Source organism: Triticum aestivum, chromosome 1B (genome assembly GCF_018294505.1).
Source record: "Triticum aestivum cultivar Chinese Spring chromosome 1B, IWGSC CS RefSeq v2.1, whole genome shotgun sequence".
NCBI classification, from domain to species: Eukaryota; Viridiplantae; Streptophyta; class Magnoliopsida; order Poales; family Poaceae; genus Triticum; species Triticum aestivum.
The window spans coordinates 684,603,909-684,624,678 of record NC_057795.1 but is presented as its reverse complement, the minus strand read 5'-3'; the positions used below and the strand labels follow the sequence as shown (position 1 = coordinate 684,624,678).

At 46.7% G+C, this 20,770-nt stretch overlaps 4 protein-coding genes across 4 annotated transcripts; 1 reads left to right on the top strand and 3 right to left on the bottom strand.

The window, feature by feature from the left end:
• The first annotated feature begins 2,109 nt into the window (after positions 1 to 2,109).
• On the top strand, positions 2,110 to 10,009 carry LOC123149162 (lysine-specific demethylase JMJ703). The gene is made up of 12 exons (XM_044568720.1): positions 2,110 to 2,375; positions 3,569 to 3,930; positions 4,034 to 4,117; positions 4,191 to 4,268; positions 4,381 to 4,812; positions 5,101 to 5,325; positions 5,458 to 5,619; positions 6,185 to 6,553; positions 6,633 to 8,196; positions 8,398 to 8,501; positions 8,800 to 8,997; positions 9,543 to 10,009. The coding sequence occupies exons 2-12, from the start codon at positions 3,571 to 3,573 to the stop codon at positions 9,795 to 9,797; spliced, it is 3,831 nt and encodes a 1,276-aa protein (XP_044424655.1). The 5' UTR covers positions 2,110 to 2,375; positions 3,569 to 3,570; the 3' UTR covers positions 9,798 to 10,009.
• Positions 10,010 to 11,126: 1,117 nt separating this feature from the next.
• Positions 11,127 to 13,083, bottom strand: LOC123149158 (AAA-ATPase At3g50940). The gene is made up of 2 exons (XM_044568708.1): positions 11,998 to 13,083; positions 11,127 to 11,872 (listed from the first exon to the last, which is right to left on the bottom strand). The coding sequence occupies exons 1-2, from the start codon at positions 12,976 to 12,978 to the stop codon at positions 11,330 to 11,332; spliced, it is 1,524 nt and encodes a 507-aa protein (XP_044424643.1). The 5' UTR covers positions 12,979 to 13,083; the 3' UTR covers positions 11,127 to 11,329.
• A 1,369-nt stretch (positions 13,084 to 14,452) lies between these two features.
• LOC123149156 (AAA-ATPase At3g50940) lies at positions 14,453 to 16,750 on the bottom strand. Its single transcript, XM_044568692.1, has 2 exons — positions 15,738 to 16,750; positions 14,453 to 15,614 (listed from the first exon to the last, which is right to left on the bottom strand). The coding sequence occupies exons 1-2, from the start codon at positions 16,710 to 16,712 to the stop codon at positions 15,030 to 15,032; spliced, it is 1,560 nt and encodes a 519-aa protein (XP_044424627.1). The 5' UTR covers positions 16,713 to 16,750; the 3' UTR covers positions 14,453 to 15,029.
• A 1,731-nt stretch (positions 16,751 to 18,481) lies between these two features.
• On the bottom strand, positions 18,482 to 20,311 carry LOC123149151 (AAA-ATPase At3g50940-like). Its single transcript, XM_044568684.1, has one exon. It carries the CDS (start codon positions 20,247 to 20,249, stop codon positions 18,771 to 18,773), a length of 1,479 nt encoding a protein of 492 aa, XP_044424619.1. The 5' UTR covers positions 20,250 to 20,311; the 3' UTR covers positions 18,482 to 18,770.
• Between the last annotated feature and the right edge of the window lie 459 nt (positions 20,312 to 20,770).

The window sequence follows — 20,770 nt, the reverse complement described above, 5'->3', positions numbered from 1 at the left end:
TGTACCCATCGTTTTTATTTACCCATATTGCCTTTGTCTTAAGTCAAAATTTATAAACATTGAATAATTTACGAAAAAATATCGAAGTGCCCTTTAACCATTTGACCAATACTTTGAAAATTTATAGCAAATCCATATGGACTCATAAAATGCAGATAAGATATTAAATTGTTTAGAAAAACATTACACTTTTTCCAAAAAAGAAAGAAAAAATAGAAAAACATTACCCTTATGTGCATGTCATTTGCATTCAAGAAAAAATACTGGTTAAACTACCCGAGGTTATTAATTTTTTAACATTATTAAACATAAAAAACATACACAATACTTTTTTCATGAATAAAAATGAGACGCAGATATGGGTGATGTTATTTGCATTTTCTTGTGTTCAGATAAATTTGTTATGAATTTTCAAACAACTTTGACCATTACTTTGATCCGCTTATGTGCACATCAAATATGGTCGTAGACAAGCTTAGCTCTGCCCATCGATATTATTCGTCGATGCCACCGAACACAAGCCCGCCCCTTCCTGAAGTTATCCCATTGAATCCTTGTCGTCTTCCATGACGTGAGATTATTGGTGGTAGCACGTCACTCTCTTCGATGAGCAGGCATATCCAAGGATGATGCTCCTCGTATCCCTCGACGTCGCCTACAACCCCCAAGATTGCTATGTCTTGCCGAACCGGGAGATGAAGTCGATGTTAGCCATTGAGTTTACTCGCAACCTGACGTTGGACGCCAAGTGTCGGCTGGCAGTGGCGGAGCTACACTTAGAAACCTGGGCGGGCCAAATTGAAGAGAAGTCCAATTATTTTAATTCCATGCCTCATTTGCTCTCATATCCTAGTGTATTTCCACTAAACATGGGCGGGCCATAGCATAGTTTTGCTTGGCTGTAGCTCCGCCAGTGTCGGCTGGTGTACCCCGATGACATTGTAAGATATATGAGGAGGAAGGAGAAGAAACCGGTGCGGGCCATGCGGCGGTTAATTGACCACATTGACCTGCCCCGAGTGGCAAAATGGGTCCAACATGCCAGCTTCGTCGTTAAGACCAACAACACCATTGGTTCTAGCTCTCTCTGAAAAATTAGTCAAAAGCCTATGATTTTATGAATTTTTTGATGCATCCACATGTAAGCCCGACCCAAACTACCTTTTCAGAACAATGCTCAACCCTACCTTTTCTCAGAGCAATGCCCAACCCTACTTGTGACAGTGAAGAAAGGCAGGGAGGACATCGAATGGTCTAGGAAGCGTTCTGGGAAGCTAGTTAGAACGACAGGAGCCCAACCGTCGGCAATTATACCTAGACGACATTTGTCCACATGAACAATAAAAGAGATATGGGAGGAGCAAGGAGAAGCAAACTGATGCGGCAGTCAACTGACCATGTCGATCTAGTCGTGTGGCAAACGCAGCAGTTGATTCGAGTTCTCTCCGAGAAAGTAGGCAAGAACCCGTGATTCTGTGAATTTATTTCAAAAACATGTGATTACGTGAAAAGCCCTATCAGGAGAATTTGTGGTTTTGCACGGCTAACTCAAATTAGAATTACAATCAAAATTAAACCTTTTCATTGGTCCGACCGGGTATCAGGTTGGGGTTGCAAAAGACCGACCTTCAAACCCAAGCCCGATCTCGACCCAAGCCCAAAAGCCACTCCTTTTTCGAGACCGAGGTCGGCCCGGACACAAGCCCGAAGTCAGAAAGCCTGGCTAGAACAACGCTCTCCGGTGCCTTCGCGTGTAAGCACGACCCCCGAAATCACGAAAAAGAGAAGCACAAGCCCGACCCCAAACCACCTTTGCAGGCTAAAAAATGAGACGTAAAAGCCCAGCCCAAATGTGAAGACCGACCCAGCCCAGGTCAACGGGCCGGGCTATCCATGTCGAGTTCTGGTCTCAACCACAACTCATGCCCAACCCTACATTTTTTATACAGGACAATGCCCATCCCTACTTTGTTTTTAAAGAACAATGCCTAACCCTACTTGTCTCTGTTTCTGTGGGCTTTCCTGTGGGCTGTGCGGGTGGAATCCACCAAGGGGGGAGGAGAGGATAGCCCCTCTCTGTTGCCATAAATGACCCCCTCTGCCTATCTCCCAGAGGAACAAGCATACAACAAGCAAGCAAGCAAGCAAAAGGGGGTCCGGATTTGTGGCTGGGGAAAGCAAAGCAAAGCAAACCGAACCGAAGCAAAGAACACAACAAAACTAACAACAACTGGTAATTGATTACAACTACTCTGCTCCGGGGTGGGTTTCCTCCCCGGACTCGGCACCATCATCCTCATCGGTCGATCTGGTGCCAGCCCAAAACCTAAGAACGAGCCATTGAACCCGGCCTGACAGACAGCAAGAACGAGCTGGTAGGTAAATCGACCCACCCCATACTTGTCCTGCTGCTTAATCTCAGTAGTTTCTTGGGTGGATTTGGGGGTGGATCTTCCCCTTTTGCTTTTATGCATGCATATTTTATTTATTATTACGGTTATTATTTTTCCATGGCCGGATTAGGGATTATCTGCTGTAGATCTGGCATGTGCCGCGCGTAGATTTGTTGCTGGAATCCGCCATGGAAATTTCTTGGACCTCGCTCGCTCGAGGTTCCATGGTGGTGGTATATACCCACGTATTATCCTTTTTCGGACAGAGTTGAGGTAAGGCAGGGAGAACCACCCCTCACCTGTCAACTACCGACCTATCCCCCATCCCCCGCCCCCTGTCTCCACCCCACGCCGCCTCGCCCCGCCTCCACAGCGCGCCGAGCCGACCCGCCCACCACGCCGACCGGCGGCCCCCTGCCCCGGTCCGGATTTGCCGGAGTCTCTCGGCGAATCGGGCCGGACAGCCCCCCGATCTGGATTGAAGGGAGGTGGATCGGGGTGCCTTCCGGACGAATCCGGTAGGTACTGCTCCATCCGAGTGATTCCCCTAGGGTTTGTTCGATTCCAGGATGCTCTAGCTTTGCTTCATGTTTATATACTATATTGTTTCTGTTGGAATTGGATTGGAAGGGGGCAGATCCCATCCCTCCTCCAGACACTAACCCTGTTCCTACTGCTCTGTGGAAAGTAAATCTGCCTAGCCTGTTGATGGTTTGAATCCATGCATGCTTGCAGTACGCCCCAGAATCTCTCTCTGTACCCATCAGTAGCCATAGATTCAGATTTAGTTGTTGTTATGGCGTTGCTATGGTCTATGTTCAATGACCAATCTGGCTTAACAGCCCGATGCCTCTCTGCTCGCCGGCAATGCTGGTTGTGGCCAGCAGCTGCAACTCTGATGGCTTATTGCTGGATATGGCTAATGGATTTTTGATGGTGCTGTGGTTGGTTCAACGCTTGAGCTTGACTAGGCTTATCGCTGAACAGCAACCTGATGCGAGCGTATAGATGTGCACCACCCCTGATTTGCTTAGTTTATTAAAAGCTGCTAAGTTCTTGTGTGGTTATTGCCTTGGTTTGTTACTGGTGGGCATTGTTTGTATGGTCAGCTCAAACATTCGTGATCCCTCTGAGATAACATATGTCCTGATTCAAGTGTATTTCTTCTCATGCAGTGATGATGGGAACAGAGTGCATAACTGCCTCGCTCGGCGACGATCCTGAACCCTCAGTCCCACCTGGGTTTGGACCGCCACCTGGATTTGGGCCGTTTGCTGCGTATGCATTGCAAGGAACCCAGAAGGACGCCAAACCTGCTGATGCTCATCCTAGTCCTGCTCAAGTGTTTCAGAATGAGAAGAAACATGCTGAATCCCTGGAAGGCCAGCCCCATTCAGCTCAGAGCCGGAACGACACACACTGCAGTACTTCCGGGAGCCATACGTGTAGGCAGTCGCTGCGGAACAGGCCTCCGGTAGACTACAGCCGCTTTGACAGTATGTCAGACGAAGATTCCGATGTCGAAGTAGTAGAAAAGGTTGCACTTGCCAATGTTCTATTTAGAACTCTTGTTCCCCAATCAACTGAATTTTGCTATGATTTTAACGCGTTCTCACAGTATCATAATATTCTTTTGGCAGGCGGCTACAAGTTTAGTGAGACGCAGACAGCAGTTACCCAAAGGAGTTTTTCGAGGATGTGCGGCATGCAGTGACTGTCAAAAGGTCCTTATTCATCTGCCAAATTCCCGTGTTACTTTCATGAATTTGTTGGCTTATGTGATATCACATCATGCAGGTTGTTGCAAGTTGGAATCCAGATGGTGCACGGAGACCTGTTCTTGATGAGGCTCCTGTCTTTCATCCTACTGAGGAGGTACTTTACATCTTGTTGCTAACTGCTGTATCATGCTTTATCCAGTACTGTTGCTTTACTAAATTTATTATCTGCATACTCCAGTCTTATGATATATCCTCTGGTGTATCAGGAATTCAAAGACACCCTTAAATATATTGAGAGCATACGGCCAACAGCAGAACCATATGGGATTTGCCGTATTGTTCCACCACCTTCGTGGAAGCCGCCGTGCCTTCTTAAAGAGAAGAGTACGTGGGAAAACTCAACATTCTCTACACGGGTACAAAAGGTTGACAAGCTTCAAAACCGTACATCATCCAAAAAGAGCACAAGAGGTGGAATGATGAAGAAGCGGAGAAAGCTTTCAGAGCCAGAAGAAAACAGTAAGAGATTTGGATTTGAACCTGGACCAGAGCTCACATTGCAAAAATTTCAGAAGTATGCAGATTACTTCAGCGAGCAGTATTTCAAGAAAGATGCATCTATGAATTCACCACCATCAGTGGAAGATATTGAAGGCGAGTATTGGCGTATAGTTGAAAGTCCCACAGAAGAGATAGAGGTATTGAATTTTGTTTACCAAAGCACACATATGTTCTTTTCAGTTCATTGCTCAACTCGAACTTCAGAAAATTTGCATGCTGTAAATCATAAGTGTGAGATATATGTGTCATGGATTATGGCTATTCAGAGTTCCAACTTAAGTTGTGTGTTGTGGTTTGCATCATTGCATGTAGTCTTACGTAGTCACAGCACTTGCATTTCAGCCGCTTTAAGTGCTCAAGTGTTCTAAGAGCTATTTGCCCTGCGTTTTGCTTCTTAACTTATTGGAAGGTGTATTTTCATGCAGGTGATCTATGGCGCTGATTTGGAGACAGGGTCTTTTGGCAGCGGCTTTCCAAAGTTACCTCCTGAGACAAAATCAGATGTTGAGGATAAGTATGCACAATCTGGTTGGAATCTAAACAACTTGCCTCGACTACAAGGCTCAGTTCTTTCTTTTGAGGGTGGTGACATTTCTGGTGTTCTGGTGCCTTGGGTGTATGTTGGCATGTGTTTCTCATCATTCTGCTGGGTAAGAAGCTTGTGATGTTGCTTGCTTATCGTGAATTCATCACTGTATTCTAGTTGTGCTTGTTGTTTAGACTATGCTGGTTCTATATGATTGTACCCTGAGATCTACTCTGCAATGTTGCGTTTTAAACAGCATGTCGAAGATCATCATTTATACTCGCTAAACTACTTGCATTGGGGTGCCCCAAAGATGTGGTATGGAGTTCCAGGAAAGGATGCTGTGAATCTGGAGTCTGCAATGAGGAAGCATCTACCTGACTTGTTTGAGGAGCAACCTGATTTGCTTCACAACCTGGTGAGTGTTGTCCTCTTGACTGGCAATTATTAGTTTAATATTTTTTCTGCGATGTACAAAAAGGTTTTTGATCCATATTTTATCCATCCTTTTCTGACTATGTTTCAAAGTTGCTATCACTACCTATGTCGAGGAATTTTTACATGCTTCTCTGGAATCTCTGGTTCTGCCTTCCATTTGTTCCTCGTGTAAAACACTAAACATGCTAACGCATTAGCAGAACATGCATGTAAGGTTGTTTCTTAAGAAGTCATCTAGGGGCTTAGGCAGCACCACAGATAGTTTGCTAGCCAGCTCATGTCAGAACCCTCACTACTTTCAGCTTTCCATTTGTTCCTTCTGTAATAAAAAACTAAAACATGGTAACACCTTAACAGAACATGTATGTAAGGTAGTTTCTTGAGAAGTCATCTAGGGGCTTAGGCAGCACCACACATAGTTGTCTAGCCAGCTCGTGTTAGAACCCTCACTACTTTAAAGTCCGGTACCTAGTCCCTCCTAGTCCTAGGTATCCTTTGCTTTTTGTAAGGTGATCTTTTAGTGACAATTGCAACTTCTCATGCAGGTTACTCAATTTTCACCATCACTGCTAAAATCTGAAGGAGTTCAAGCATATCGTTGTGTTCAGCGTGAGGGCGAATTTGTCCTGACATTCCCGCGAGCGTACCATGCTGGGTTCAATTGTGGCTTCAATTGTGCAGAAGCTGTTAATGTGGCACCTATTGATTGGTTGCCAGTTGGACAGAATGCTGTAGAGCTTTATCGTGAACAATCTCGGAAAATAACTGTTTCCCATGATAAGCTGTTATTGGGGGCTGCAAGAGAAGCAATCAGAGCTCAGTGGGATATCCTATTCCTCAAGAGGAATACTGCTGATAATTTGAGATGGAAAAGTGCATGTGGACCTGATAGCACTATATGCAAATCACTTAAGGTAAATGACGGTGAAAATAATAATTTATAATTTGGTTAAACTCGATGGAATCTTATATTTTTACAACTTCTCTGTCTAGGCACGAATCGAGACGGAGTTGGCACAAAGGCAAAATCTATGTTCCCCATCTCAATCTAGGAAAATGGATGCCGAGTTTGATTCCACTGATAGGGAGTGTGCTTTTTGCTACTATGATTTGCATCTTTCTGCTGCTGGCTGTCCATGCTGCCCAGAGAAATATGCTTGCCTGTTACACGCAAAGCAACTTTGCTCATGTGACTGGGACAAAAGATTCTTCCTATTCCGCTATGATGTCAATGAGCTTAATATCTTGGCTGATGCTTTGGGGGGCAAGTTGAGTGCTGTTCATAGATGGGGTGTCTCTGATCTTGGCTTAAGTTTGAGTTCATGTGTCAAAAGAGAAAAGGCCCAGGATTCCAAGATTGTTCGCAGATTAACTGATGGCCCAAGAAGGTCCTACATGTCACAGGCGTCAACTGTATCCTTGGTACCTTCCCTTGTCTGCAACGAACAGAAAGATAAAGGAAATAAGATGCCGGGCTTAGCTAGTCCAGAGGCTAACAATGCCTGCCCTTCTGTAGAGCAGATGAAATTGGGAAATGTTTCACCATCAAAGCAGCCGTCTGTGAAGGATGAGGAATCCTGCCCAACAAACAATGACACCAACAGATTGCAATATAATGGAGGAGGGCTTGGAGACCAGAAAAGCTCTGCACCCGTCTTACCAGTTTCTTCCAGCCAATCATTTTCTTCGAATGTTGTGACAAGACCCTTCAATACTTCAAGTGAATCCACGAAAAGTGTGCATGGCTTGGCAGTACTGAAGGCGAGTAGAGAATCTTCTTTGCAAGCTGGAGAATATAGATCATCACTTGTTGATCATCATAACAGGTCACCTACTATGATTCATGACGGAGCCAACATAAAGGCCAGTTTAGATAGCTCAAACACCTCTCACAGATTGATTGCATCAAACTCCAATGCAACTCTCTGTCACTCGGACAAGGATCATGCACTTATAATACCAGAGACTAATGCCACAATAATGCTTGAGAAAGGCAACAGCCAGGTCCGTAGTGTGTTGAGTCAGCAGTTTGACCAAATTGTTTCACGGACACAAAGTGTGTCACAGGAAGCATCAAGCAGTGTCTTTGTTCCCATAGACCCTTCTAGTGTTAAAAATTCACACGGAAGTTTTCCTTCTGCCAGTGCCCATCATGGAAATTTAACTTTCAATCAGCAACCAAACAATGGATGGTTCCAAAGAAAACCTGAATCTCAATCTGCTGTAGAGGTTAGAGCCAGGGGGCATCCATCTGTCGCAGCACAACATGCCCATCCATCTATCGCACCACAACATGCCCATCCATCTGTCTCACCACAACATGCCCATCCATCTGTTGCACCACAACATGCCCATCCATCTGCCGTAGCACAACATGCCCATCCACCGGCCATAGCACACCCTGCTCTGGAAATGCACAACAGGAATGGAGGTCCACAGAGGGGTCCTCGCATAGCAAATGTCGTGCATCGATTCAAATGCTCTGTTGAACCTCTGGAAATTGGTACTGTGTTATCAGGGAGAATGTGGTCTTCAGGCCAAGCAATCTTCCCCAAAGGTTCGTTGGCTAATAGTTTGATACTTCTTTCAGTTTTGGCCGATGCTGGAGGATTTCTATTATTATTCTTGAATATACTACTGCCTTTACCCATTAATGTTATGGATTATCCATATTATTTCTTCGTATATGATTTCTTTCTTAGGCAGTTTCATCTGTTTTGGTGCTTTTTGTTAACATGCCATCTCTTTGTAAATGCAGGATTTAGGAGCAGAGTAAAATACTGGAGCATCGTGGATCCAATTCAAATGGCATACTACTTTTCCGAAATATTAGACGCTGGGTTGCAAGGACCTCTATTTATGGTAAATTCCAGTTCTGTTCCTACTATACTCCCTCTCTCTCAGTTTACAGGGCGTGCGCGTACCCCTAGGTCGTCAATTTGACCAACCTAATACAAGTCATATATTGCAAAAAATATATCAAAATAAACTTCAGATGTTCTATTTTCAAAAGGTATAGTTTTTGTGTTATATAGTTTATATTAGGGTGATAAAATTGGCAACCTAGGTATACGCGTAGGACTTGTAAACTGAGACGGAGGAAGTACTATGTACCTCTTCTTCAGCATCGTTGATATCTTACTACTTGATGCATTTTCAGGTTACTGTAGAGAACTGCCCAGGTGAAGTTTTCATTAATGAGTCGCCTACCAAGTGCTGGAACATGGTCAGAGAGAGGCTGAACATGGAAATACGGAGGCAACTCAGTATGGGAAGGCCTAACGTTCCTACTCTGCAGCCTCCAGGATCTATCGATGGTCTTGAAATGTTTGGGCTCTTATCACCAGAAATAGTTCGGGTGAGACATTGGTGCTTGGCATTCACTTGACTAATTTCGGGACCAATACCATTATTTTGAAAATGTTATCCCCAGCTTCCTATCCTGGTAGACCGGATTTAAGAAAGGCTTGCTCCTGCAGTCACATATAATTAGGGATGAGTCCAACACTAATCCTGTCAGTAGTGTCTTCCTTTGGGGCTTGACCTTGTACTTGCTAATCCCTTAATTTTTTTTACATATTCTTATAAAAATGATCTTTTATTATTAATAAAACAATCCTACCAGGCCCTCCCCTACAGTTCTGCGTAAAAACGAATGTCTTAGCAAACAGTGTAGGTGATATGTCAGGCTCTTCTATGATAATCCAAAAGTTTGCAGTTAATGGTCAAAACTATAAACCCAATTCAGGTGCTAAGTTTTCACGATTGCTTAATTGCATGAACGATTGGCACTTGGTGGTTCCACTCGCATTCACTGCTAAATATTTTTCCAGTTATCTTAGTTTGTTGGAGCCATAGGTCACTGGTATTTTTGCAGTAAACTTATTTTCTAATCCTTTACAGGCAATTGAGGCCCGGGATAGAGATCACATCTGTACAGAGTACTGGAGATACAGGCCTCATGCTGCCACTGGTAATCAACATACCCTACCTCAGAATCCACCAAGTATTGTCCTGAGGGGGCTCTTCCAGAGAGCTAGCCCGGATGAACTGCGAGCCCTACGAAGTTTACTGGCAAGCAATACCAATCTGGATGATAGGTCCAGGCAGCAGGCCACCCATATGCTTGATGAGGAGATTGCGAAGCAATGGCGCTGACAAGAGTAGATATTAACAGAGTGTTGTATTGTAGATGGCATGATTTTTTCTAGAAAGCAGAGCAAATTTATTTCTTCTTTTATTTCTATGAGCATGTTGCTCCTTGTGGACAACTGGACATGGCATATCTCTTTGCCTCTTCCTGATGTATAAGATCATTCTGTACTGGCCATCTTTCAAAGTTGAAATGGCATGAGAATTCTTTCTATTTATTTTTTCTGTTGCCCGTTCATCTTTTTTCGCTTGCATTTCATTTCCTGATGACACCGATCTAATTCTCTGTTCTTCATAAAGAAATCAACAGCATGGACCATACCTGTAAACGATTCAGGGCTGGTTCCAGTCTGTACCTTGAACCATCGGATTTTATCCGCTTAATGTTTCCTTTACGATTCTGATCTCTTGCAGTTTCTCTTTTGTATGCCCTTTTGCTGCTTTTATATCTTTACATACAAGCTCTGGTTTCCCTTTTTGTAGTTGTTGCTGCACTACTTGTGCTCCGCTGGGCGCTTAATTATGTCGCCAATTTCCGAAGGGTAATTTTGCCGGTTCATCTTTCTATATGTAACTGCATGTTTCATTATCTTGAAGTTCATCTTTAAATTTTGTTCCACAAGAGGTGTCCCCTCCCTGTGGTTAATACTATCTTCCTGATGTTTTGTTCAGGGGATACTTGGAAGGATCTTGTCTTAAGAATGGAGACAAATAACACTACACTCGGCCGACTTAGCTCAAATGCTGCAACTTGTCTTGGTTTCTGGTATCACCGCCCATCTTTTCTCAGAATTATGAAGATCTAATCTTGTTTGACTAGTTGCAGCTTATAAGCTATACTTTTGTATTGGCAGCTTATGATCTAATCTGGCATCTTTTGTAACTCAGCTGTTTATCTATTGACATGTAAGTTATCTTTATATATAATGTGTGCTCATATTACTCTGCTCTATTCACTTCATAGCTGGGGGATAATGCAAGGGCACTATATGCTAATTTTCTGCAGTCATCAAGAACATTATTGGGTGTATCCATCCTGCAACCAATCTTTGCTAAGCACTACTAACTACTCCTTCCGTCCCAAAATTCTTGTCTTGGATTTGTCTAGATACGGATGTATCTAACACTAAAACGTAACTTGATACATCCATATTTAGACAAATCTAAGACAAGAATATTGGGACAGAGGGAGTAGTTGGGTCTGGCATATTAATTCTAGTCCCAAATTTTATCCTGGCTTGTTCTCTCCATCATCTCATGGTCACTAGCAGCAGGTAACTATGCAGCCTCTGCTTGTGTCTGAGGGGTGGCTGTGTGTAGGGTGACAAGGCAAGATGTCAAGTTGCATATATGTAACTTGTTGCAACAGTCCTTACAAAGTTATTTAGAAGCACACTGTTAAGTACAGGTGCGTCGAACTACTAAAAAAAAGGGAATGTTTTTAGTTGTCAAAATGATCTGACAGATGTTCCAATGGATCCTGTAGGACCTATCTACAGGGTACGCACACTCTCTGGTCTCCATCAGCTTCCGCACTCCTAGCCGCTTCCGTTTTCTGTGAATTCACACTTCACCACCACCTTTTTGTCATCCTTCTTCTCCACCTGCACACTTTCAGTCTTGATCTCATCAACAATTTTCTTCTCGTCCACCTGCATACTCTGGGTCTTGATCTCATTGGCGTCTTTCTTCTCCTCTGCCTGCTTACTTTCAGTCTCGATCTTAGTGGCATCTTTCTTCTTTAACTTCAGGAGCTCGACAAGATCATGGAGCGCAACATCAGTGTTGTCGTTCCTCATCAGAACCTCGGCGACCTCTGCAGGCGTCACCGTCACCTCCTCGATCAGCGCCTCGATCTCCGGATAGGTGACATGGTAGTCAATGGAATGGTAGTTATTGGCAAGGATCCGGAAGGCCTCTGTTGTGCAGTACCCCATGTGGATGTGCATGTCCATCCTGCCAGGCCGCAGGAGTGCTGGGTCGAGACGCTCCTTGTAGTTGGTGGTGAAGATGATGACCCTTTCCTCCCCACTTGTTGACCACAAGCCGTCAATAAAATTGAGCAGCCCAGACAATGTGACCTGTGTGTGCAGGCAGCCACAAAATTGTCATCAGCATAGGTAAGAAAGAAAGCTGTTGAAAATTGAGGAGAAGCAGAGACGTTTATGTATACATATAAGGTATTCATTCTGACATCAAAGTTTACCTTGTCTTCTGCCTTCTTCTTTTCTGTAGAATTGGACTTGGCATGCTCCTTGTCATCTTCCTCCCGCTGCTTCAGTTCGATGGTGCAGTCGATGTCTTCGACCACGAGAATGGACCGGTTGGTCATCCCGACGAGAAGCCTCCTGAGGTCGGAGTTGGAGTCGACCCCGGTGAGCTCGAGGTCGTAAATGTTGAACCTGAGGTGGTTGGCGATGGCGGCGATGAGGCTGGACTTGCCGGTGCCCGGCGGGCCGTACAGCAGGTACCCGCGCTTCCACGCCTTGCCAATCCTCCTGTAGTAGTCCTTCCTCTTGATGAACCTGTCGAGGTCGTCCACAATTGACTGTTTCTGCTTCTGGTCCATGGCGAGGGTGTCGAACGTGGAGGGGTGCTGGAGGTCGATGGGGGACCACTCGTCGCCGTACTCGTTCATGTAGATGCTGAGGCTCCTCTCCTGGTCCTTGATGGCCTTGGCGGTGGCGACGATGAACGGGAGGTACTCTTTCAGGGCCTTCTCCTTTTGCCTCTTGTGGAAGCGCACCTCGTATGACCTGATCTCCCGTGCCCCGCCGCCGCCGTTGTTCGGGTCCCCCTTCACCTCCCGGGTCACCAGGAACCACCTGAACTCCACTCCCTCGTACAAATCCACCATCTCCTCCCCCGCCTCCATGCTAACGACCATCTTCTTGGCGTCCTCCTCGATGCTGCTGACGCGGAGGCGCTGCATGTTGATGTTGGCGTTGATGCGGGTGGCGAGGTAGGCCTTGACGGCGCCGTAGACGCGGTTGCCGGACCACCCCTCCGTCTCCTCGATGACGATGGTGTGCTGCCACGTCATGCGGGAGCGCAGGCTGTTGAGGGCTGCGGAGAGCGCGTCGCGCACCTCGGACGGCAGCAGCTCGCTCGCCAGGCTGCGGACGAGCATCAGGGAGGCCGCCAGCGAGGCCGCCGTGGCGATGGTCTTGTCGTAGGACGGTGCCATGGCTCTTGAAGCTCCCTTGATGCTCTGCTTTTTTGTTGTGTGGGGGTGGGTGGGTGGATGGGTGGGTTTGGGGCTCTGGTTCTGTGTGTTCTTGATGTGGAAGAGTGTGTTGAATGAGATGGGGATCTAGGGGGATGAGTGGTGGTTTTTATAGGCGATGGATTGGATTGGAGTGTGGGGTGGGTGGGGTTGACTGACCGACTTGGCAGAGGTGTGTGTGGCGTCTTCCTCTGAAAGGAAGAGGTGTGAATAATTAATGGACTTGGCAGAGAGAGAGAGAGAGAGAGAGAGAGAGAGAGAGAGAGGTCACATGACTAATCAGCAACTAGCTTCATTGCACAGTAATTAATCCCCCTGCAAGGGAATCAATCTCCTACTTACAGCAGATTAATCATGCAGCCTGTAATTACCGTCACCTACTAACCATGTGGTGTTCTGGGGAGTATAGGAGTAGTATATATTTGGAAGCATCAATTGATTCTTTGCTCTTTTTGATTGTTTTCTTATTTCTTTGCTAGTTAATGAGCATTTGCATCTGAATCATCGTAAACTTGCTGAGGTAGAAACACCCGGAAATTCAGTTGCTGTGTGCATGTATCATACTTGCTGCCTATTTCTGCTACTGCGCGTTGGATGCCGTCCGCGTGATTGCTGGAAAAGGTATTGGTAGCATCACATCACTAAGCAACCGAGTAGCTTCCTTCAGCATTAATTAATTCCCGTTCTGTGCATAAGGTAGATTGTTGATGCAGTCTGAAAACTGGCACTTACCATTCGGAGTGTAGTAGTAGTGTATATTCTGAGCCATCAACTACTGATCATTTCCTAATGGATGTGCATTTTGCATCTGAATAACCTACTAAATGTACTAGTATTTTTCCGTGGATTCTTTTCAGATGGACCGCGGAAGTCGTAAAGTGAGCGGCGTGCGCCATGAACTCTGCTTCCTTGGCATCCAAGTTCCTTTCTTCCGTTGGGATTGCACTTTTTCGTCCGGGAAGAAAATACGGAGATACTTGTGCGGCGCAGGTTTCCTGGAAAGTAATATTCAGTTTTCCCCGTAAAGTTTCCTGGAAGGAAGGTGGACGTGGACACCACACAACAGAAAATGCAGGTGCTGTGCATATCATCCTTGCCGCCTACTCCTTCTACTACTACCTGTCATTTTCTCTTGTGTGTACCGTTTCCTGTGCTGTCCATTCTCGATATGGTGCCATGATTTTGCTTGTCATTACTTTCCACTCCGTGCTATTACGCTTTTGTTTGTCATCACTTTCCGTTCCACGACTGAAACAATAGGTGCCAAATCGATGACTCCAGTGGCTGGCTGGATGGATGGCTACTGGTGTCTGTGGAGAAAGTGATTGATGATGACATTACGGTAGTATCGTGTAGACGGTCCAGGTTGGTGCACGTGTTTTTTTTCTTTTTGCGTCACCTGATGGATCGTCGTGAACGTCAGTCAGTTAGTATATTCCGAGAGAATGCTTCCTTTTTGCTCAGATTACTCTGCTCCATCCACTACACAGCTCAGGTCACTATATGCTACTTCCTCCGTCCCATAATATAAGAACGTTTTAACACTCTTACATTATGGGACGGAGGAAGTAATATTCTGCATGTCATCAAGAACATCGTTGGGTTTATCCATCCTGCAGCCAATCTCTAGCTAAGCACTACCAACTATTTGGGTATATGCAACGGTGTTCTTTGTTTACTCTAGCATATCAGTTATAGCGATCTCAAATTTTATCCTGGCTTGTTCTCTCTGTAATCTCTGCGCCTGTATTCTCCACAATCTCTGCACCTGTGTGTAGAGTCGCATAGCTCTGTTGGGCAATATCTTATGCAAGATGTTAAGGTGCATATATGTAACTTTCTGCAACAGCACTTACAAAATTATTTAGAAGCACACTGTCTCATGCACAGGTGCGCCTCACTATTCCTATTATATAGTTGTCAAAATGATCAACATACCTTACAATTGGGTCTCCTTTAGGACCTATGTACAGGGTACGCGTAGTCGCTGGTCACCGTCAGCTTCCGCACTCCTAGCCGCTTCCATTTTCTGTGAACTCATTCTTCACCACCGCTTCTTTGTCATCTTTCTTTTCCTCTACCTGCACACTTTCAGCCTTGATCTCATCGCCACCGTCCACCTCCGTACTCTCTGTCTTGATCTCATTGGCGTCTTTCTTCTCTTCTGCCTGCTTACTTCCAGTCTTGATCTCATCACCATCTTTCTTCTCTTCCGCCTGCTTACTTCCAGTCTTGATCTCAGTGGCCTCTTTCTTCTTAAACTCTAGGAGCTTGACAAGATCATGGAGGGCAACATCAGTGTCATCGCTCCTCATCAGAACCTCGGCGACCTCTGCAGGCGTCACCGTGACCTCCTCGATCAACGCCTCGATCTCAGGATAGGTGACATGGTAGTCAATGGAATGGTAGTTATTGGCAAGGATCTGGAAGGCCTCTGTGGTGCAGTACCCCATGTGGATGTGCATGTCCATCCTGCCAGGCCGCAGAAGTGCTGGGTCGAGACGCTCCTTGTAATTGGTTGTGAAGATGAGGATCCTTTCCTCCCCACTTGTCGACCACAAGCCGTCTACAAAATTGAGCAGCCCAGACAATGTAACCTGTGCAGACAACAACCAAAATTGTCATCAGCATATGGTAAGAAAGAAAGCTGTCGAATAATAAGGAGAAGCAGACAGGTTTATATATACTCATAAGGTGTTCACTCTGACTGCAAAGTTTACCTTGTCTTGTGCCTTCTTTTCTGTAGAATTGGATTTGGAATCCTCCTCGTCATCTTCCTCCCGCTGCTCCAGTTCAATGGTGCAGTCGATGTCCTCAACCACGAGAATGGACCGGTTGGTCATCCCGACAAGAAGCTTCCTGAGGTCCGAGTTGGAATTGACCCCGGTCAGCTCGAGGTCGTAAATGTCAAACCTGAGGTGGTTGGCAATGGCGGCGATGAGGCTGGACTTGCCGGTGCCTGGAGGGCCGTACAACAGGTACCCACGCTTCCACGCCTTGCCGATCTTCCTGTAGTACTCTTTCCTCTTGATGAACCTGTCGAGGTCATCGACAATTGACTGCTTCTGCTTCTGGTCCATGGCTAGCGTGTCAAACGTGGAGGGATGTTGGAGGTCAATCGGGGACCACTCGTCGTAGCGTTCATTCATGTAGATGCTGAGGCTCCTCTCCTGGTCCTTGATGGCCTTGGCCGTGGCGGCGATGAACGGGAGATACTCTTTCAGGGCCTTCTCCTTGTGCCTCTTGTTGAAGCTCAGTTCATAGGACCTGATCTCCCGGGCCCCGCCACCGCCGTTGTTCAGGTCGCCACTGACCTCGCGGGTGACCAGGCACCACTTGAACTCCGCTCCTTGATACACATCTGTCATCTCTTCGCCCGCCTCCATGCTTACGACCATCTTCTCGGGTTCGTCAGCGCTGCTGACGCGCAGGCGCTGCATGTTGATGTTGGTGTTGATGCGCGTGGCCAGGTAGGCCTTGACGGCGTTGTAGACGCGGTTGCTGGACCAGCCCTCGGTCTCCTCGATGACGATGGTGTGCTGCCACGTCATGCGTGAGCGGAGGCTGGCGATCACCGCGGAGAGGGCGCCGCGCACCTCGGACGGCAGCAGCTCGCTTGCCAGGCTGCGGACGAGTATCAGGGACGCCGCGAGGGAGGCCGCCGTGGCGATGGTCTTGTCGTAGGACGGCGCCATGCCTCTCTTAAGGTCACTTATGCTCTGTTTTTCCTGTGTTAGGGTGGGTGGGTTGGGGGCTCTGGTTGTGTGTGTTGTTGATGTGGAAGAGAGTGGTGTGGGGAAATGAGGCTGTTCTTCCGTGTGTTCCTGGTGTGGAAGAGTGTGTTGAATGAGCTGGGGATCTGGGTCAGTGGTGCTTTTATAGGCAATGGATGGAGTGGAGTGTGGGGTGGGGTTGACTGACTGACTCATGTTTCTTCCTTTGGAAGGAATAGGTGTGAATGAATAGCAAGAAATGGTCTTCCAGGTTCCAGTCGCACATTGCAGCGAGGCCGAGGGGTTAGAAAAAGGTAGTAGCGTCACATCACTAATAAGCAATTAGCTTCCTTGGACACTAATTATTACCCCTGCAGATTATTTATGCAGCCTGTAATTACCGGCACCTACTAACCACGTGGTGTTCTGCTGGGAGTATAATAGTACATATTTTGGAGCATAAATTGATACTTTTCTCTCTTTTTTTGAAAAAAAGATGATTCTTTGCTAGCTAATGACAATTGCATCTGAATCACTTAAACTTGTCGAGGTAGACACAGATGAAAATTCAGTTGCTGCCTATTTCTTCTACTGCTACTACTCGCCATTCCACCGTCAGTGCGTGTTGGCTGCCGTATGCGTGGGTGCTGGAAAAGGTAGCAGAGTAGCATCACATCACTAAGCAAATGGAGTAGCTTCCTTCCAGATTTAATTAATTCCCCTTGTGATGCAGTCTGAAACCGGCACTCACTATTCCAAGTGCACTAGGCTAGTGGTATATGCTCTGAGGCATCAATTGATTCTTTGGTAGTTAACGAGCATTTGTATCTCAATCATCTACTGAATGTGATATCTTTTCTGTGGATTCGTTTCAGATGGACCGCGGGAAGTCGTAAAGCGAGCGGTGTGTGTCATGTACTCTGCTTCCTTGGCATCCAAGTTCATCTCTTCTGTGGGATTGCACTTTTTTTGTCGGGGAAGAACATACATATACAGAGTTTCTCGAAAAAAGCAGAAGGTGATGTGATCCTTCCTGGAAGGAGGGTGGACGTAGACACAACACACAGCACAACAGAAATTGCAGGTATCATCCATCCTTGCTGCCTACTCCTTGGTACTACCTGTCTGTCATTTTCTGTTGTGTGTATTAGTTCGTGTGCTGTCTGATATAGTGCTATGCTTTTGTTTTGCTTGTCAATTGTCATTACTTTCCACTCCGTGCTATGCTTTTGCTTGTCATTACTTTCCATTCCATGCTAGCTCACGCGCACGGACCAAGACCCATCCACGTCGTGTAACTGAAACAATAAGTGCCAAATATATGCCTCATGGATGAACTCCTCCAGTGGCTGGCTGGATGGCTACTTGTGTCTGTGGAAGAAAGTGATGATGAGGTTACGTTACCATCGTGCCGACCGTCCAGATCGGAGCACGTGTTTTTTTTTTCTCTTTTCTTTGCGTCACCCAATGGTTCGTAGTGAACGCCAGTCAGTTACTAGTATATTCCAAGAGGATACTTCCATTTTTCTCATATTACTCTGCTCTATCCACTTCATTAGCTAGGGGAATAATCTGAGAGCACTATATGCTAATTTTCTGCATGTCATCAAGAATATTACTGAATTTATATCCGTCCTGCAACCAGTCTCTGGCTAAGCACAACAGGCACATCAATTCTAGTCCAAGAAAAATATATTCTAGCTCGTTCTCCATCATCTTGAAGTCAATAGATCGTAACTATGCTTGTGTCTTTCCTCCTCTGCATCCAGCAAGGGGTGTGGCTGTGTGTAGGGTCACATGGCTCTGTGGGCCAATATCTTATGCAGAACGTCTAAGTTGCATATATGTAACTTGTTGCAACTGTACTTACAAATTATTTACAGACACACTGTTAAAAAGTACAGATGCATCGAACTACTCCAAAAATGCAATGTTCTTGGTTGTCAAAATGATCACAACATTTGTTTGCTGCAATGGATCTTCTGTAGGATCTATCTACATGGTAAGCACACTCTTTCGTCACCGTTAGCTTCCGCACTCCTAACCGCTTCTGTTTTCTATGAAAACATTCTTCACCACCACCTCTTCGTCATCTTTCTTCTCCTCCACCTGCACACTTCCAGTCTTGATCTCATCACTATCTTTCTTCCCATCCACGTGCGTACCCTCAATCTTGATGTCATCAGTGGCATCTTTCTTCTTCAACTTTAGGAGCTCGACAAGATCATGGAGGGCAACGTCAGTGTCGTCGTTCCTCATGAGGACCTCGGCGACCTCTGCAGGCGTCACCGACACCTCCTCGATCAGCTCCTCTATATCTGGATAGGTGGCATGGTAGTCGACGGAATGGTAGTTGTTGGCAAGGATCCGGAAGGCCTCCATGGTGCAGTACCCCATGTGTATGTGCATGTCCATCCTGCCAGGCCGCAGGAGTGCCGGGTCGAGACGTTCCTTGTAGTTGGTTGTGAAGATGATGATCCTTTCCTCCCCGCTCGTCGACCACAAGCCATCAACAAAATTGAGCAGCCCAGACAATGTTACCTTGTCTTCTGCCTTCTTCTTTGCTGCAGAGTTGGACTTGGAGTGCTCCTCGTCGTCTTCCTCCCGCTGCTTGAGTTCGATGGTGCAGTCGATGTCCTCGACCACGAGAATGGACCGGTTGGTCATCCCGACAAGAAGCCTCCTGAGGTCGGAGTTGGAATCAACCCCGGTGAGCTCGAGGTCGTAAATGTCGAACCTGAGGTGGTTGGCGATGGCGGCGATGAGGCTGGACTTGCCGGTACCTGGAGGGCCATATAGGAGGTACCCGCGCTTCCACGCCTTGCCGATCCTCCTGTAGTAGTCCTTCCTCTTGGTGAACCTGTCGAGGTCATCAACAATGGCCCGCTTCTGCTTCATGTCCATGGCGAGCGTGTGGAAGGTGGAGGGGTGCTGGAGAACGATGGAGGACCACTCGTTGCCGTGCTCGTTCATGTAGATGTCGAGGCTCCGCTCCTGGTCCTCAATGGCCTTGGCGGCGGCGACGATGAAGGGCAGGTACTCCTTGAGCGCCTTCTCCTTGTGCCTCTTGTGGAAGCTTACCTCATAGGACCTGACCTCATGGGCGCCGTCGCCAACGCTGTCCGAGTCGCCCTTGACCTCGCGAGTGACCATGCACCATTTGAACTCCGCTCCTTGATACACATCCGGCATCTCCTCGCCTGCCTCCATGCCGACGACCATCTTCTCAGATGCGCCGGCGCTGCTGACGCGCAGGCGCTGCATGTTGAGGTTGGCGTTGATGCGCGTGGCAAGGTAGGCCTCGACGGCATCGTAGACACAATTTCGGCACCAGCCCTCGGTCTCCTTGATGACGATGGTGTGCTGCCACGTCATGCGCGAGCGGAGGCTGGCGAGGGCCGAGGACAGCGCGTCGCGCACCTCGGACGGCAGCAGCTCGTTCGCGAGGCTGCGGACCAGCATCAGGGACGCCGCGAGGGAGGCCGCCGTGGCGATGGTCTTGTCGTAGGACGGCGCCATGTGCTCCCTGGTGCTCCTCCTCTCTTGTATGTTTGTTCTTTTCTGTGTGAAGGGTGGGGTGGGTTGGGGGCTCTGTTTCCTCTCTGTTCCTGATGTGGAACAGGTGTGTGTGTTGAATGAAATGAGGTTTGGGGATGAGTGGTGCTTTTATAGGGAGTGCGGGGTGGGTGGGATTGACAGATTGAGGTGTTTCTTCCTCTTATTTCTTAGTAAAGGGAATAGGAAATGGACTTGGCATGGTCTTCCGGGTTCCAATCACACCTAACAGAGAAGAGAAGTCTTTGTTAGGAAATGGTAGTAGCATCAACATCATCACTAAGCAAATCTGGACTGGCTTCCTTCCACATCAATTAATTAATTCCCCCTAGCTAGAAAGGTAGATTGTTGATGCAGCCTGTAAGTGGCACTTAGTAACATGTGATGTTACGGTTGTACTATTATATAGTACTCCCTCCGTTCCTAAATATTTGTCTTTCTAGAGTTTTCAAATGGAGAACCACATACGGATGTATATAGACATA